Here is an 18,083-nt window from a genome sequence, read left to right as displayed (position 1 = left end):
TACAGAACTCATGGATCAGTAGTAAAAACAACAACAAAAGAATAGACATATCGACAGAAAAACAGATCAAAGACGGAAAGATACGATTTTTTAAAAATACAAATAGCCAAGAAACCTATGGGAAAAATGCTCAATGCAACTACTACCTTAAGCAAATTATTAAAACAGTAACATACTATTTTTGCCTATGAAACTGGCAAAGATGAAAAGGAATACATTATCCGAAGTTACAAGGTTGAGGGGAAACAGGTGTTTTCTTACTGTTTAGATGGTAAATTAGGGCATTCTTTAGAGGGGGGCCATTTGATTGATTGACATCTGTCAAAACCCATAAGAGCTTGCATATACTTTGAGCAAGAAATTGTACGTTTAGTCATTTAACATAAAGGAGTAATTATCTAGGCTGCTGAGGTCCTACAGCTCTTGGCCCCAGTCTCTGCATTTTCAAGAGACTACACAGTAGGAACTGGACTAGGGCCACTGAGAGCAGATTTATTTGAAAACCTTACACTGCCGATGTCATACCTGGCACCTCTCACCGAGGCGACAGTGGAAACCACCTCCTCTTCAGAGCTCAGATGTTTTCCACTCAAATAGCCCGTTGACCTCACCTCTAGCAAGCCGTCTCTGACTGTGCAGATATCCCTAATGCAGCCCGACCATCTTGCCACCCCGTTTGTCCAATCCCCTATGAATGACCCCCTCTCTATTTGTCTGCATGGGCAGCCAGCCCATAATAGTCCCATTTCTTCTGGCAAGTGCCGTTGCCAAGGAGTCTGGGCATGTGCAGATGCTCAGGGTCTTCCGAGGACACTTTGTGGTCATCCTCCTGGTATCACTCGGCTGTCATCCCGGGGCAGTTAACTCTCTCTGTCCCCAGCCACTGCTTGGCCAGTGACCTACAAGTGGCTGCTAACTGTCCTACACAGCGCAGGGTCTCTCAGACACCATCCACCTCGGCCATCCACGCATGGGTGCTCCAAGCAAGGCTTGCCTCCCCTGCTCAACTCAAACCACATCACCCTGCTCTTTCTCACCACATCCTTCTCCTTTTTTCTGCAACCCTTTTTACTTCCGAACAAGAGTCCTAACAATAGTGTTTTTCATAGTGAAAAACTGGAAAAGAATCTAGTTGTCCAACAACAGAGGTTAGTTAATGAACCATGGTTAAATAAGTCAGGGTTTGTTAATAATGGGATATATTATTCAACCGATAAAAACCATGTACTGAAGGAGATATAATAATAAGGATGATATCCACCACATTCTGCTCAGTAAAAAAATGATAGAAAATAAGTTTCCTTAAGTGAAGCATATTCACGAAGATGTTATCAGTTCTAAATCTCTAGTCTACAGGATCGTGGTTGATCTCCACTTTCTTCTTTTCTGCTTATGTTTATTTGACCATCTTTTTAAATGAATGAGTATGATTTTGGGAAAGCAGCACATTAGAAGTCAAACAGTTCAAAATGGAATGTTAAAAAATGTATTTGATTTTATATGTGTTTACATTTCTCAAAACCTGCGTGTGCTCTACCGGGATGAGCCTGGTATTGTAGGGCATTTTAGTGTGTTGTGTTGTGTTGTGTTGTGTTGTGTTGTGTTGTGTTGTTGTGTTGTACTGTGTTGTATCACAACCCAGAGCAACAGCTCAGATGAGAATACACTTTGTCCTTTGGTGGTGAAGGGTCATGATTCCAGGAAGCCATGGGCTGGAGAGGTACAGAATTGGACACTCGAGTTATGCTACTGCCTTAGAGAAAGCAACAGGCTGTGATTCTAAAACTGTGATTCTGGAAACTGGGTTAGTTTCCAGACAGCAGAAGAATCTGGGTTTTTTTCTCCCCAAATGAAATCTTACATAAAATACCAACTCCTAAACAGCAAATGTTGTATTGATTTGGTTCAAGTAGGAATTACAGCAACCAGTAATGCCAGTTAAGCCTCCCCCTTCTGCCTCTACCCCTCCCTACAAAGCAACTTGGTAGGTTTCCCCATTCACTAGTTGAGAAACAAACAAAAGCTGGTTTTAAGAAGGCAACTTCCATTCCAGCAATAGGTTTTTCCACTCATAGTATGAAATCCAAATGGTTACTTTTGCCCATTAATTACATGTATACTCGGATTTCTTGAGGCCCAGTCTTCCTTCGATGTAGAAAGCTTGCTTCACCATACCTGCCTAAACTCCTACAAATCCCATATATTCCATTTGGATTTTTTTGACCTCCAGCACCCTAGATTAAACAAAGTATTACTTCATGTGTCACCCCACAGTACTTTAACTATCATACTCTATTATATCACTTGCAACGTGGTACCTGAGCTAGGCTTAAGGTATTTAAGTGAGTCCTTGTAGGTAGAACTGGAAATTTGCCTCCTAACCATGGACTTCTTTGCGGGTCTGGTTGCCTCACTGGTTTTTATGGAGTTTAAGAAATCTACATGGGGCAGGAGGAATCTAATGGTGGCCATGATTTGGGGTTCAGACAATATAAGTACAACTAATGTAAGGAGAAACTCTGAGATCCCTTGATGGTGGGGAGAGGGGGTACTATCTCAAGAGAAGGAGTCTGGCTCTATCAGAATCAACAACAAGATCTAGTGATAGGAGGAGAAATGGTGATTTCCAGTGGAGTGGAATGGCCATCACTTGAACTTGTTGAATCCCAGCCAATCTGTTGGTACATAGACATTCTGGGCCAAAAAAGCTTGTGTTCCCAAATGAAAATCTATTGCTCTGCTTGGGACCTCTCTAAACAAGTAGATCTCGGTGCAGTGAAGTCAGTATTCCAACTGTCAGAAGAAAGGCAGTCAGTCTAAAGCACTAGCAGAACATCAAACAATATCCCAGAGGCAAGTAACAACAGTATAATACAAGCATTTCGAGCAGAGTCAATCAAGAGTGGTGGGAAAAGAGCATTCCAGGTTTTTTTGTGCGTGAGAACAATGACTGAAAAAATAAAAAAGCTGGAGCCATGGAATATTTGGCAGTCTGGACCAAGAAATGAGATCACAGAAGACTCAAGTTGGGTCTGACTTAAAAGACGAGAGAGGGAACAAGATGGAAGAGGGAGAGGGATGGGGGTCCCATCATTCACTGGTTGGGACTGAGCTAGCAAAATTCAAACAGAAATATCAAAATGTGCTCACCTATACCCACATACTGTAAGAGCTGGGGACATTTAGTCTATATATTGTGCTCCTATTATTACTTGTTCTCATGATGGAGACATGACATTATTAGGTATGACATACATCTGAGAGATGCCTGTGTCTCGGAGCTATGTGTGTCAGAAAATATTCCTGTGTGAGGCTCAGGATATGTGAGATGATGTGTTTGGCTGTTAGGACATGGTGACCACGTGAGGTTGAGATATTTCAGCGAGTAATGGAAAGTTAGCAGAAAGGATTCCCTGGTCCAGTGAAGACTGCTTTAAGCATAAGTGTATTTTTTATATAGAAGAAATTTTATTTAAAATTATAGAAGAGGAAAAGCTACACAAGGATCAAGCTTTGCTAGCTTAGAATTGAGATGGTTGAAATGGCACGAAAGTGTCCAGAAATCAAGCACTATAGATTACCTTAGTTGCATCAAATATAAGGTCATAACTGCTACAAGCTGATAGATGGGCAGGCATTTCAAACTCTGGATAGAGCACAGAACAGAATATATTCCATTTCTCAACATTTTCTAAAGGAAGCCAAATATTTCTTAAGCTTCTTTATCACCCACTCCTTCTCTACCTCTTGGATTCTGAATTACCACATGCAATGACAGCATATTTTTAGCATACTGGCTTATGTTCAAATTTCTGCATTACAACCTACAAGTTTATGAATTTATGTATTAAATTCCAGAGAATGAGAATACACCATAAATTCAGAATTCACATAATCCATTTTATTAGTATGCATGTTCAAAATCTTGCAAAAAATTAAATTAACATATATTAATATTTGCAAAGGTATTTTGAGTGAATGCTAGTTTTTTTAAAGCATGACTTCATTAAACGGTAGAGCTATTAAACCAGAGATTAACCTTCCCAAGTTTGGGCAGGGAAAAGCTCAAGAAGAAGGTTTTTGTGCAGTTGTACAAGACATTCTCCAGTCTTGTCTCCAAGACTGACTTCTTTGGGCTTTTCTTATTTCAATTCTCAGTATCATTGTCATTGCTGGATATGGGGAAAATTCCCCTTTGATAATCCAACTCATCACTTAAAATATAAGATGCTGATAACTCATTCCCCAAAACATACATGTACATTTTTTAGAAAGAGAACTTTCACTAAAAACTTAAACAGATAGATCTGATGAAGCCAAACTGTGGAAAGAACCAAGATGCCCTTCAATGGACAAATGGATAAAGAAGATGTGGTCCGTATACACTATGGAGTATTATGCCTCCATCAGAAAGGATGAAGACCCAACTTTTGTAGCAACATGGACGGGACTGAAAGAGATTATGCTGAGTGAAGTAAGTCAAGCAGAGAGAGTCAATTATCATATGGTTTCACTTATTTGTGGAGCATAACAAATATCATGGAGGACAAGGGGTGTTAGAGAGGAGAAGGGAGTTGGGGGAAATTGGAAGGGGAGGTGAACCATGAGAGACTATGGACTCTGAAAAACAATCTGAGGGTTTTGAAGGGGCAGGGGAGGGGGAGGTTGGGGGAACCAGGTGGTGGGTATTATAGAGGGCATGGATTGCATGGAGCACTGGGTGTGGTGCAAAAATAATGAATACTGTTATGCTGAAAATAAATAAAAAATAAAAGAAAAATTAAACAGAATGTCCCCATACATGGAAGGTACAGCGTTATTAAAAACAATCCAACTTCAAAATAGGTTTGCATCAAGAAAGAGTCTAAGCAAGTAGCAGAGGACGTGGTAATTCCCGAATCTCCTTGGTCTGAGACAAAGACACCTGGCTCTGGAGGGCAGATGTAACTCAAGGATACTCTTTCCTCAAAAGATGGCCACTGGCTACCATCTTACGGACTTTGTCCCCTGCATTATGTTAAACATAATGACCGTCATCTCCCACTTGAGGACAGAGTGCAAAACATGAAGCTCAGAGTCTCAGATTTCCTGGTGGCCTCCCAGCTCAGTTTCATTTTTCAATTGGAGGAGTAAGAGTAACTGGAAGAGTGGTGGCTCATGGTCCATAAATGACTCTCTGGTCTTTTCCTTCCTGGCTGTAGTAGTCATCCCTACTGCTCTTCAGCAGTCTCCTAGTGACTCACTCAATTTAACCCCTCCACCCCACCAGGAAGTGATTAGACAAAAATCTACCCACCTCAAATATAAAATCTTAGCCATGCAAGAACAATAGCATACACTTATTATAAATTAAACATAAATACTATGACATGAAATTAAGTGAAAGTTAAGAAAATCTAAGGCCAAACACAATATTTAATTAGCAAAATATCTTTTTTTTTTTTTTTTAAGGCCAACCTAAATTTAGTTTTGACTGATCCCTTTGGAGGAATATTTGTGGTGTATCTTGGTTTTCTTAGTGTGATCTTTAGCTTTTTGACAATCCACAATTAAAAACACATAATTCTCTAGGATATAAGTGCAGCAGTCCCATTAATTTCTGTATCAAAGGTATCCAGAACTATTTATTTATCTAAACTTAAGGTTTTAAGAGAGTTTCCAAAAAATACAAATCTATAGCAATTTACTTAGAAAATTTTCTTGCTAGAGTAAACATTTATAAAGCTTTTGGTACTAAATATTTGGTAAGTTTATTCATTTATCAGTACTACCAAAATACAAAGAGGAAAAACTGTCTAGCAATCAAAGTAGGTTTTAAAATAATTATATTTAGATATCTTCATTTCTGATCTTCTAACTATAATGTTAACTGTAAAAAAGAATATCATTAAACATGTCAGCAAATAACAGAGGGACAGAAAGAGGTGAACAATCTGTCAAACTATTTTTTTTAAAGATTTTATTTATTCATTTATTGATTTATTTGACAGAGAGGGAGTGATCACAAGTAGGTGGGGGAGGGGGGAGCAGGCTCCCCGCTGAGCAGAGAGCCAGATGCAGGGCTCGATCCCAGGACGCTGAGATCTTGACCTGAGCTGAAGGCAGAGCCTTAATCTACTGAGCCACCCAGGTGCCCCAATTTGTCAAACTTTTAAAAACATTTATATTTAAAAGTATACTTACTCTTTAGCCGTCCTGTAAGAGGATATATCCTGAGTTTTTCAATAATATCAACCACAATCAAGGAAGTCAGAACCAGAGAAACTGGCAGGTCAGGTAACTTCTCAGGAAGGCTATTCGTCGAAGCACTACTATTTTTTTGAACCTGTTTTCAGAAAACCATTTAGAAGGATTATATTTTGTGCTTTCTTTGTTTAAAATTCTTTTAATAGTCTGAAAGCAGCACTAAATTATAAAGACATTTACTAAAATCTTAGAAGCTTAATTTCCAGCTTTTCAGGTATTCAACCCGGTAAGCTTTTTTTTTTAATTGTGTTATGTTAGTCACCATATAGTACATCATTAGTTTTTTGTTTTGTTTTGTTTTGTTTTTGTTGTTGTTTTTTAAGATTTTACTTATTTATTTGAGAGAGAGAGCATGAGAGGGGAGAGGTCAGAGGGAGAAGCAGACTCCCTGCTGAGCAGGGAGCCCGATGTGGGACTCAATCCCAGGACTCCAGGATCATGACCTGAGCCAAGGGCAGTTGCATAACCAACTGAGCCACCCCGGCGCCCCACATCATTAGTTTTGACGCCGTGTTCCAAGATTCATTGCTTGCATATAACACCCAGTGCTTCATGCAATCCATGCCCCCCTTAATACTCATCACCAGGCTCACCCATCCCCAACTCCCCTCCCTTCTAAAAACTCTTCTGTTTGTTTCTGGGAGTCCATAGTCTCTCAACAACCCCATAAGCTTTTGAACAATTCGTAAAGATGTAACAAAGATTCCTATCAGTGGGAGAGCTTTCAGTTCAAGATTGAGGTTGGTAAACACATGCGAAAATACTACAGCAGGCTCCTGGTAACAGTGGGATGGGCAATTTCTTCCCCCTCTACTGCTAAGCAGAGCCTTTGGGAGTCCTTAAGTCGAAGAATGAGGGGGACAGATATTGGATGGAGTTCAGGATCTTCTAAGAAGGGAGAGCCCAGGTTAAACCCAACCAGGTTTTGGGACACCTCTTTCATCTGATTAAGATACACACACACACACACACACACACACATACACACACACGAGACTGTGGCAAACATCATATTAGTGGTGATATGTTGAGAGTTTTCCCTCTGAGATCAGGAAGAAGACCAAGGTGCCACCACAACCAGTCCTATTCAACATTGTACTAGAAGTCCTAGCCAGTGTAATGAGGCAAGAGAATGAAATAAACACAGTAAGTATTGGAAAGAAAAGAAATATATATCTTTATTCATAGACTACATAATTGTACATGGGGAAAATCTCCCCGAAGTGGACAAATTATTTCTAAATATCAATAAAGGGAAAATGAGATTTTTAAAAATGATACCATCCAAAGCAACCTCAACCAAAATTCAAAGACTTTGCAGAAAATGATAAGCAGACACTAAAATCCATATAGGAATACAGAAGGCAAGACATTTAGATGAAAAAGATATAAAGATTTACTCTTTGGGGTATAAAGAGCTATTATAAACCTAGAAGAATTGTATCAGTGTAGTGTGGACAGAGGTATATAAAAGCAGACAGTGGACAAAACAGAAGACTTGAAATAGACGTGTACATATATACACTTGATTTGTAAAAGTAGCACTGCAGAGAAACAAGGAAAGACTGAAATTTTTATAAATAGTGCTCAGTCCATTAGACATTAATTGGGGGAGAAATGCACTCCCTACTGCACAACATATACAACAATTAGTTTCAAATGGACTGTGAATCTAAAAGAGAATTTAAAACAATACAGGCTCCAAAATATAATATTGGAGGATATCTTCAGGTCTTTGAGATTCAGATTCACAGTATGACAAAATCTTTTCAAGCTACCAAAATTACTATTCATGAAAAAAAGAAACTGACAAATTGCACCGTTTTTAAATGAAGAACTCTTCGTCCAAAAATGGCATGACAAATATTAAGTCACAAAGTGTGAATATATTTGCAACACATATAATCAACAAAGGGCTTGAAATCTGAATATATAAGTAACTTCTGAATCAAAATTCCAAAAAGATAAGTCACACAATAGGGGGGAAACATTGGCAAGATAAGAAAATACTCAGTTTCGGGATGCCTGGGTGGCTCGTGGGTTAAGCCTCTGCCTTCAGCTCAGGTCATGATCTCAGGGTCCTGGGATCAACCCACGAGTCAGGCTCTCTGCTCAACAGAGAGCCTGCTTCTCCCTCTCTCTCTGCCTGCCCCTCTGCCTACTTGTGATCTCTCTCTCCGTCAAATAAGTAAAATCTTTAAAAAATGCTCAGTTTCATTATTAATGAAATGCAACATAAAACTGCAATGAGATTCAAGAATATACACACTGGGATGGCTGGAAGACTTAGGAGGTGAGGCTAGCGAGTCTGTGGATCAACAGGTATGCTTGTTCTCCACCAATGCTAAGTCTAAATTAGTAGAATCTCTTTGGAAACCTGGCACTTGCTGCTAGTTAGACATTTGAATTTTTTTGGTCTTTTTTATTTTTTTTATTGTTTTATTTTGTTATGTTATGACCCATCAATTATACTCCTGCATATTTCACCAGCTGAAATTCTTGCATATGTGCATCAATAGACATATTCAAAGATGTTCACAGCAGCATTATATTTAATAACCCAAACCAGACACATCTGAAGGTGGGCATCGAAAGCAGAAATGTAAGCTGTAATATATTCATAATATGAACTACTCTACAGAATGAAAATGAAAGGAATACAGTTGTATACAAAAACCTGAATGAATCACACTTTTGAATAAGAGAAACCAGACATATATTAGGTAGATAAATAGATAAATAGATAGTTGGATAGATAGATTATATATATATATATATATATATATATATATATATATATATATAAAATTGTATTTCTCTTATGAAAGATTCAAAACCAGACAATCCAACCTATGGTATTAGAAGTTAAGGTAGAAGTTACCTTTAAGGAGGAGGGAAAAGGTTGTCATTGCAAAAAAACAAGGGAGCTGGCAAAATTTTATTTTTTGACCTGAGTAGTGTTTACACAGGTTTTTGCTCTGTAGTATTTCACTAATACTGTTTTGTACACATTTCTGTTTGTGTCTTTACTTGAGTGAAAAATGAAAGGAAAGGAAGAAAAAAATGTGTAACAGTGGATAAGGACATAATAGAAAAGAGCCCAAAAAATGTTCTTTTGCCCCAAGAAGGGCAATCAGACTACAAATCTACCATCACTTTATGATAATAGCGTTGCTTAAAATGTTGTAAACTGAATTTTTAAAGGTCTTGGGAACCTTTCATGAGCTTTACAAAGTCTTTGGGGAGGAGAGAGGGAATAAAGATAAATCTAGATACAAATACACACATATTGTTGTTTGATTGACAGTATGTGCATCAAGTGCAGCCTTCAGAAGTTATTCTAATACATTTATATATTGTCCTAATGTAGCATCTAGGACAGAGTCCAACAATCGTCTATTTCTAATGATATCATACACTACCCAGTACTCCCCTCTCTCATAAAGCCTATCCTAACTATTCTGATTGTCTGTTTATTTCTCTCTCTACTATCAATAAAAAATTACTGAATGCCAGAGATTCCATCAAATTTCCTGAGTGTTCTATCCCAGTACCTACTCAATGTATTTCATCTGTGGAATATAAAGTAATTTAAGTTACTCACTTTGGGGAAGTGAAAATTATATACTTCACAGCATCGTGCAAATTAATAAGGTGAATGGGGCATTCTTCTTTGAACCTTTTTTAGACAATAAAATTCTCACAACCTGTGAGTTCTGCCTATAATATTCCTGTCTTGTAGATGCTCATCTATTAGAGTCCTTTTGAAGCTGCATTTAGTCAAAACATAAAGTTTATTTTCAAATATATATCATGTGCAAATGCTTTGCCAATAGATGTATTATCAAGGTCTTAGAATGTGAGTGGATGTTCTTTGGATATTGTTTAGAACTGAGGACACTCAAAAGACATCTAGTTAAAAGAAACAAATACAAATATACTTTCAAATTCCTTGCTTTTTTAAAAAAATTATTTTGAAATTAACATTCCTGTCTCTCACGCACAAACACAGAAGGTATTTTTTTAATTGGCTGCTAGACCTTCCTTCACAATCACAGAGGTAACAATGTTTTTAGTACTTTAAATATATACATTGCAACTTGGAAGAAAATTGGATAAAATAAAGTTTTAAGAAAATTTTTGGGCACACTGTTCTATCAAATTCCAGTAACAGAGGAAATTTTAAAATCTCAAAATCTTGCAGCAGAAGAAATAAAAATCCCATACCTCGGTCACTGCGATAGAAAAGCTGAAGCTGGGAAGTGTGGTGAGTATAACACACATCATCATAACAGGTCTCCTAGCAAAGGAGAAAAAAAATAAGCAAAAGCAATAATGTACAAGATCAACAGTTCCTGTTCCATTCTGCTAATTTAGCAGTTCCTGTTCCATTCATCTATAGTTTTTCTAAGAAACTACTGCTTCCCTATTTCCATTTCCCAAATGTTTGAGTATGACAAAGGGCAACACATGCAAAAACCGGAATATTTTCTAGAACAAAGGGGTGAGAGATTTCTAAATAAGTAGCAAACCATGGACTTCTAAGAGCATCTCCGTACAAGATGAGAGACATTCAATATTTCATTATTATTTGGAATCTTACCCAAGAGTTCTGGCTCTTGTGACCAACTGAAAAAAAGAACATGACTTTCTTTTTTTTTTTTTTTTTAAGATTTTATTTATTAACTTATTTGTGAGAGAGAGAGAGAGCACGCACACACAAGCAGGCAGAGTGGCAGGCAGAGGCGGAGTAAGAAACCGGCTCCCTGTGGAGCAAGGAGCCCGATTTGAGACTAGATCCCAGAAGCCTGGGATCATGGCCTGAGCCAAAGCAGCAGCTTAACTGACTGAGCCACCCAGGCATCCTGAACATGACTTTCTTAAGTTATATTATACCCTATTGTCTAAAGTTGATTTTTCAAAAAGACATTTAGAGAATATATATCAAGAATGACTTCAAGTGAAAACATTTAGATATTTCTTACTTGAAAAAAATTATATATATATATATACATAGTGAAATATTGTGTGATTTTATATATGTGATTTTATGTATCACATATATCACATTTTAATATATATACACAAAAATAAAAAATTTTATATATCACATATATATAAAATCACATATGTATGTGTGTATATATACATATATAGGATATATAAAAAACACATAATTTTCCAAACTTGTTTTTGGACCCCTTCTTAAACATTACAATAATCAATTAATCAAATTGTTATTGTGATATAATACATATATAATACATAAAATATCTTATGACAGAAAGAATTAAAATATACACTTAGCATCATTAATTGTTTGTTTCATGAAATACCTCCATTCCTTAAATAGATATTTAACTAATTACACATTTAAAAAATTACATTTATATGATAATGTGTTTCTAAGTACAAAAAAAGTGTTGAACTCTTTCAAATAAACTAAGGTTTATTTGGTACTACCATGCTACTGTCTATCTCACCTTCTAGGTATAGATATAAATTAGGGGGCGGGATACACCCCTCTCCCAACCAGACCCAATATGACCTGCTAAAACCAGAGGTACAATGGGGTTTTTAAGGGGTAGCTTTGCCTATTTTTCTGAGTCCAGTACTAGGCTCCTGCAGCACCTGGTTCTCTAAGGATAGTTAGAGCTTTCTACTCAGCTTGTACTCAAAAATAGGTAAGAATGTCCCAGGTATTACTCCCACTCCTCCTCCTTATCTATATTTTCTCCCTCAATTACCTAAGCCAATCCCATGGTTTCAAATAACAGCTACTTACCCATACCTTCCGAATATTGTATATATATGTATATATATATGTCTGTGTGTGTGTGTGTGTGTGTATATATATAATATCATATACATTATCATATATATATATATGATTTTTTTGGTTTGAGTAAGAAGTACCCAAATGTTTTCACTTGAAGTCATGGTTTATCTCTTATGATCTCTAAATGTCTTTTTTCAAAAAAATCAATATCAGTATTATATAAAAGTAAATACGCCTGAGTTCTGGGCTTGTATGACCAATACTGTTGGTACCTCCACTTGGATGTCTAGTAGGCAATCCAGATTTAACATGCCTGAAAAAGACTCCACATCCTTGCCCATACCTATTCCAATGATCATCAAATGCTGTCTGCTTTACATCAAGTATATGTACTGAAAACACTTTCAAACCATCCTTTGCTAACACTGCAGGTCATGGGCTATCATATCTCATCTGACTTCCTAACCAATTTCCTGTTAGTGCTTCTACTCTTGCCTAGCAACATTGTCTCCATAGAGCAGTTATAGTTCTAAAGTGTAAAACATGATTACCACTGCCCTACCAAAAATTCTCCAATGATGGGGGGTGGGGTGAATGGAGAGTTAGTGTTTGGTGGAGACAAAATTTCAGTTTTGCAAGATGAAAAGAGCTCTGCGAATGGTTGGTTGGTCTGGACACAGTGTGAATGCACTTAAGGCCACTGATCTGTACACTTAAAAACGACTAGGAGGGTAAGTTTTATATTGTGTATTTTTCATAAAATACATACACTTGTGCATTTTACATATTTTTTAAAAATCACCAATGCACGAGTAACGTCATTAGAATAAAATTGAAACCTATTACTCTAGCTTACACGTTCTATATGTTGTGGTTTCTCTTCTTTCTCCCACTGTCTTTCTCATTTAGAATGACCTTCTCTCCCAAAAACCTCTTAACTCCAGCCATACTGGCCTTCTGGTTATTTCCTGATCACAGCAAACTCGCCCCACCTTCACGTTGTACACTTGCTCTCCTTTTGCCAGCAGCTCTCTACTCCCAGATCTTCCGCGTCTGACACAGAATTATATACATTTACAGCCCTACGGCCATCTGAAATTCTGCTGATTATTTCTTGGGTACCGTTTTACACATTCCTCCTCTTTGCCAGTCACCCAAACGAAGTTCCATGGAAGCAGGAAACTTATCTGAGTGGTTTCACTACATTCTCTCCACTGGCTAGCACAATGGTTTTGAGCAATTTTTGTGCCGTGAAACTTCTAAGAATCTGGTAAAACCTATGGGCCTTTCATAAAACATAATTTAAAAAAAAAACAAGCAATTATGTTAAAATACAGTTATCCAAATTCTTTTACAATTTTGATATAGTAATATATGTGCCTATCTATGAACATTGTCTTCTGATTTCCTTTGGAGTACTCAAGATCTAGTGGAAACTGAAATCATTCATAACCCATTTGATGAAGTATCTGCAACAGCTGTAATGTGATATGAAAAGACCTATGTAATGAAATTACAGGTTCTGGTAATACTACTGTGATTTGTTACCAACGTTCAAAATGGAAAGAAATCATAGCTTTCAATTAGAGGTTAGTGAAAATAACAATGTAACCTGTTCCCAATCCAAGTTCTGTGTTTTATGTAACCAGAAATCATGATAATTTGTATTTTAAAATCTTGACTGACTGCCAACATATGTTTATAATTTATGAATAAGGGTTGTGGGTTAAATTCTGTGCCTCCTCCCCAAAAGATATGTTGTAGTTCCAGCTCATGGTACCTCACCATGTAATCTTATTTAGCAACAGGGTCTTTCTAGAGGTAAGAGGTTAAAATGAGGTCACTAGGGTGATGCCTAATCCAACATGACCAGTGTCCTTATAAAAAGGGAAAATTACGGGGCACCTGGGTGGCTCAGTGGGTTAAGCCGCTGCCTTCGGCTCAGGTCATGATCTCAGGGTCCTGGGAGCCTGTTTCCTCCTCTCTCTCTCCGCCTGCCTCTCTGCCTACTTGTAATCTCTGTCTGTCAAATAAAAATAAATAAAATCTTAAAAAAAAAAAAGGGAAAATTAGGAGAATGTACAGAAGGAAGATTATATGAAGACACAAGGAGACAGCAGATGAAGGCTAAATTTAGCCAGATGATGCTTGGCCAAGTACACCAGAGTGCCCGTGAACCACCAGCCCTCAGAAGGAACCAACCAACCTTGACCCAAGACCTCCAGCCTCCAGAACTGGTAGACGCACATTGTCATGAACAGAAATACTACAAATACGAATGTTCAGGTGTTCCTGGTGAAGACTCAGGCAGCACACAGGATAGTGTTACTGGAAACTGGAGGGAAGATGATCCTTTCTATAAAGTAGCAGAACACGTGGAGGACCTGTGTTCTGCAGAGTATGGAGTAGAACTTCACAGCTGATGAACTCAGATACTTAGCTGAGATTTCTAAGCCAAGTCCTGAAGACACTGCCTGGTGTCTCCTTGCTGCTTTGAGCAAAATTCAAGAGGGGAGAGAGAAATTGAAGAAAGAATAACTGTTAAGGAGCTGGAACTTGAAGATTTGGAAATTTCTGTCTATCCATGGTGCAAAAAATAAGAGGGGCGCCTGGGTGGCTATTAGGGTAAGTGTTTGGCCCTGACTCAGGTCATGATCCTGGGGTCCTGGGATCGAGTTCCACATCGGGCTCCCTGCTCAGCACGGAGTCTGCTTCTCCCTCTGCCCCTGCCCCTTCGTGCCCCACTCCCACGCTCATGTTCTCTCTCTCAAATAAATAAAATCTTTTTAAAAAATGAAAGAGAATGTTCTAGAGAGGATACTAAGGGTGTGGCCTGTGAATCCAATTACCTGTCTCAGCAGAAATGCTACCACTGCCAGCTGGGACTAAAATGGGACAGAGATGGGACAAAAGGGAAGGAAAGCTGTGAGCCTTCTGGGATTCAAGAGGCAGGAAGTGGGCTGCTAGAGCTATTTGGCTGTGAACGTGTACTATCTTTCAAGAAAAGGGAAGAATGACTCTGACAGTGCTTCAGAGGCCTGAGAGGCTACCACTGCCACCAGTGGCCCAGAGGTTTTTCCTCCTCAGACCCAGAAGCCAGGAAAAGCATGAAGCCTCCAGTCTGATAGGCCCAGAGGACACAGTGTCCAGCCACAGGGGATTATTCTCAAGCCTCAAAATTTAGTGAAATTTGCCCTTCTCAGTTTCAATGAGTCTATTTTGCATGTGAGAAGAAGATGAATTTTGGACAGGGCCAGAGCGCAGACTATCATAGGCTAGCACATGTTGAAGTCCCAACCCCTAGTACCTCAGAATGTGACTATATTGGAAACAGTATCTTTCCAGAGGTAGTAAGTTAAATTGAGGTCATCAGCATGGGCCCTAATCCAACATGACTGGTGTCCTTGTAAAAAGGGAAAATCTGGAGACAGACACACACAGAGAGAAGACCATGTGAGGAGACACAGGGAGAACACCATGTGATGATGAAGGCAGAGATCAGGGTGATGCATCAATGTTAAGGAATGCTGAAGAGTGGCAGTAAATCACCAGAATCTGGGAGGCCTGGAACATATTCTCCTTCACAGCCCTCAGAAGCAACAACCAACACCTTGGCCTCAGATTTCTAGCCTCCAGAATTAGGGGACTGTGTATTTCTATTGTTTACACTCCCAAGCTTGTGGTACTCTGTAACAGCTATCCTAGGAAATTCACACAATGAAATGTATGTTGGAAATCCCACAGACACATCTTTGAAAGTGTACTTGTGCTAAGACTAGTGCAAGGCTGTAACCAGAGAACAGAACAGCTGAGGAGAAGGACTTGTGGACCAGGTGTAAGCTCCAGGTGGAAGGATGAGCTAGAACACTACCAGTAGAGCTCTGGGGGTATCTGGAATAAATTAGAAAGAAGGACCCCTCCCTCCCCCGGGAGTAGCCCTATGAAGAAAGACCTGACTGAGCTCAGCCATGATGAGTTAATGATTCCTATTTGTGCAGCAAGAATTCTGGCCCTGAGATTTTTCATGGACAAAGTGCAGGTCAGATAATAATGGGGGGAACCACTCTATGCTCAGAAACTCACACACATTATCACCTATCTCTTTGAGTCCAAGTTCCCTTCCTTGTCTTTCAAGACTCCCCACAATCTTCCATTAACTTCCCTCCTCCTTGACACTAACCCCAGGGAGCTCATACTACAAGCCGAGTTCTGCACTCATCCATTCACCCATTTGTCTAAACTATTGTTAAATATGTGAACTACACTGTTCCTGGCATGAAAAACCACATAAGACACACTGACTGTATGGCACTTACAGGTTCCTGGAAATTGCCCAAGCACAAGATAAGGTAACTGCAATAAAAGCCAGTTTTTCGAGAAGTCACACCCTCAGGGATGAATGTGACACAGTTGTAGTTGAAGTCAATACATCACACCAATAGCTGAAGTTGACGGCTGAATCCATAGGATATCAGAGTATCAATGAGATCATCTGAACATTAACAAGTCAGCGATCGTCCCAAGGAAATATCCAAAAGGGCAAAAGGTCTAGAAATGACAGAGCAAGGACACCTGATAAAACCTGTACCCCACAGAAGACTTAGCAGACTGCCACGGGGTGTGCTTGCGATGGCAGCGTGAGGTAGGTACCTTCAAATATTTGAAAAACTTTAATATACACACTTTCCTCTGAAGTCACTCAGAGGAAAGTCAACCCTGGAGACACAATTTTGGGAATCATCATCATATAAGGGGGAGTTTATGTTATGAGCCAATGAGAACACTTGCAAAGCAATAAAAAGGGGAAATTATGGGGTGCATTTGGGTGACTCAGTCCGTTAAGCATCCAACTCTTGACCTCAGCTCAGGTCTTGATCTCAAGGTCATGAGTTCATGCCCCACACTGGGCTCCAGCTAGACATAGAGTCTACTTAAAAAGAAAGGGGGGGGAGGGGTCTAGATAATCAGGCGTAGGAATTGGGTAGAGCTCCTGGCCATGGCCAAATTCACTGGCATATCAAGGGGGGGTAGAGGACATGAAGTCTACAAAGAAGATAGGGAGGAACTTTCATGGTGGCAGATTTTTATTTTCTTAGATAGAAATAAGGAAGGCCATCCTCAGAATCAGAGACACAAAAACTAGTGAATTCCCCTTGAAATCAGACGTCCATTGTCTATCTGTATTGTGAGAAATAGTGTGGTAGAACTCTAAGGTGACTTCTAGCTTTAGGATTCGGTGGTATAATATCAATACCACTGTACAAGCAAGGGGGAGATTCCATTTTTAAGGGGCAGGAATGGTGTGCAGAAAACATTTTTAAAAAATTTATTATTATTATTACTTTTTAATAAACATATAATGTATTTTCATCCCCAGGGGTACAGGTCTGTGAATCGCCAGGTTTACACACTTCACAGCACTCACCATAGCACATACCCTCCCCAATGTCCATAACCCCACCATCCTCTTCCAACACCCTCCCCCCAGCAACCCTCCCCCCAGCAACCCTCAGTTTGTTTTGTGAGATGAAGAGTCTCTTATGGTTTGTCTCCCTCCCAATCCCATCTTGTTTCATTTATTCTCCTCCTACCCCCCCAAATCCCCCACGTTGCATCTCCACTTCCTCATATCAGGGAGATCATATGATAGTTGTCTTTCTCCGATTGACTTATTTCTCTAAGCATGATACGCTCTAGTTCCATCCATGCCGTCACAAATGGCAAGATTTCCTTTCCTTTGATGGCTGCATAGAACTACCCTAGGACCCAGCAATTACACTCCTGGGTATTTACCCTAAAGATACAAACGTAGTGATCCGAAGGGGCACGTGCACCCAAATGTTTATAGCAGCAACGTCCACAATAGCCAAACTGTGGAAAGAACCTAGATGTCCATCAACAGATGAACGCAGAAAACATTTTTAAAGGAGATTTTTATTCTGTGAACAGAGACTGTAAAGGAGGGGGATGGTGGGGAGAAGCAGCGAAGGACCAGGACACCAGCTGGTGAAGTTGAGGAGTCCCAGCATTCGCTGATAAAGTGTTCTTCGTGCTTCCT

The 18,083-nt window shown here is 39.1% G+C and overlaps 1 protein-coding gene across 2 annotated transcripts in view; it reads right to left on the bottom strand.

The window, feature by feature from the left end:
* The window catches only part of TMEM236 (transmembrane protein 236), a 42,619-nt gene that overhangs the window by 12,746 nt on the left and 11,790 nt on the right, over positions 1 to 18,083 (bottom strand). For both annotated transcript variants that reach the window (XM_082742040.1, XM_082742041.1), the window contains 2 exons: positions 10,474 to 10,546; positions 6,184 to 6,325 (listed from right to left, as the gene is read on the bottom strand). In XM_082742040.1, coding sequence (XP_082598166.1) covers positions 6,184 to 6,325; positions 10,474 to 10,546 — 215 coding nt within the window. The remainder of the gene's footprint in view (positions 1 to 6,183; positions 6,326 to 10,473; positions 10,547 to 18,083) is intronic.

The sequence above is a fragment of the Mustela nivalis genome (assembly GCF_964662115.1).
Source record: "Mustela nivalis genome assembly, chromosome: 7".
Lineage (NCBI taxonomy): Eukaryota > Metazoa > Chordata > Mammalia > Carnivora > Mustelidae > Mustela > Mustela nivalis.
The sequence above is the reverse complement of the archived record's forward strand: the minus strand, read 5'-3'. Positions and strand labels throughout refer to the sequence as shown.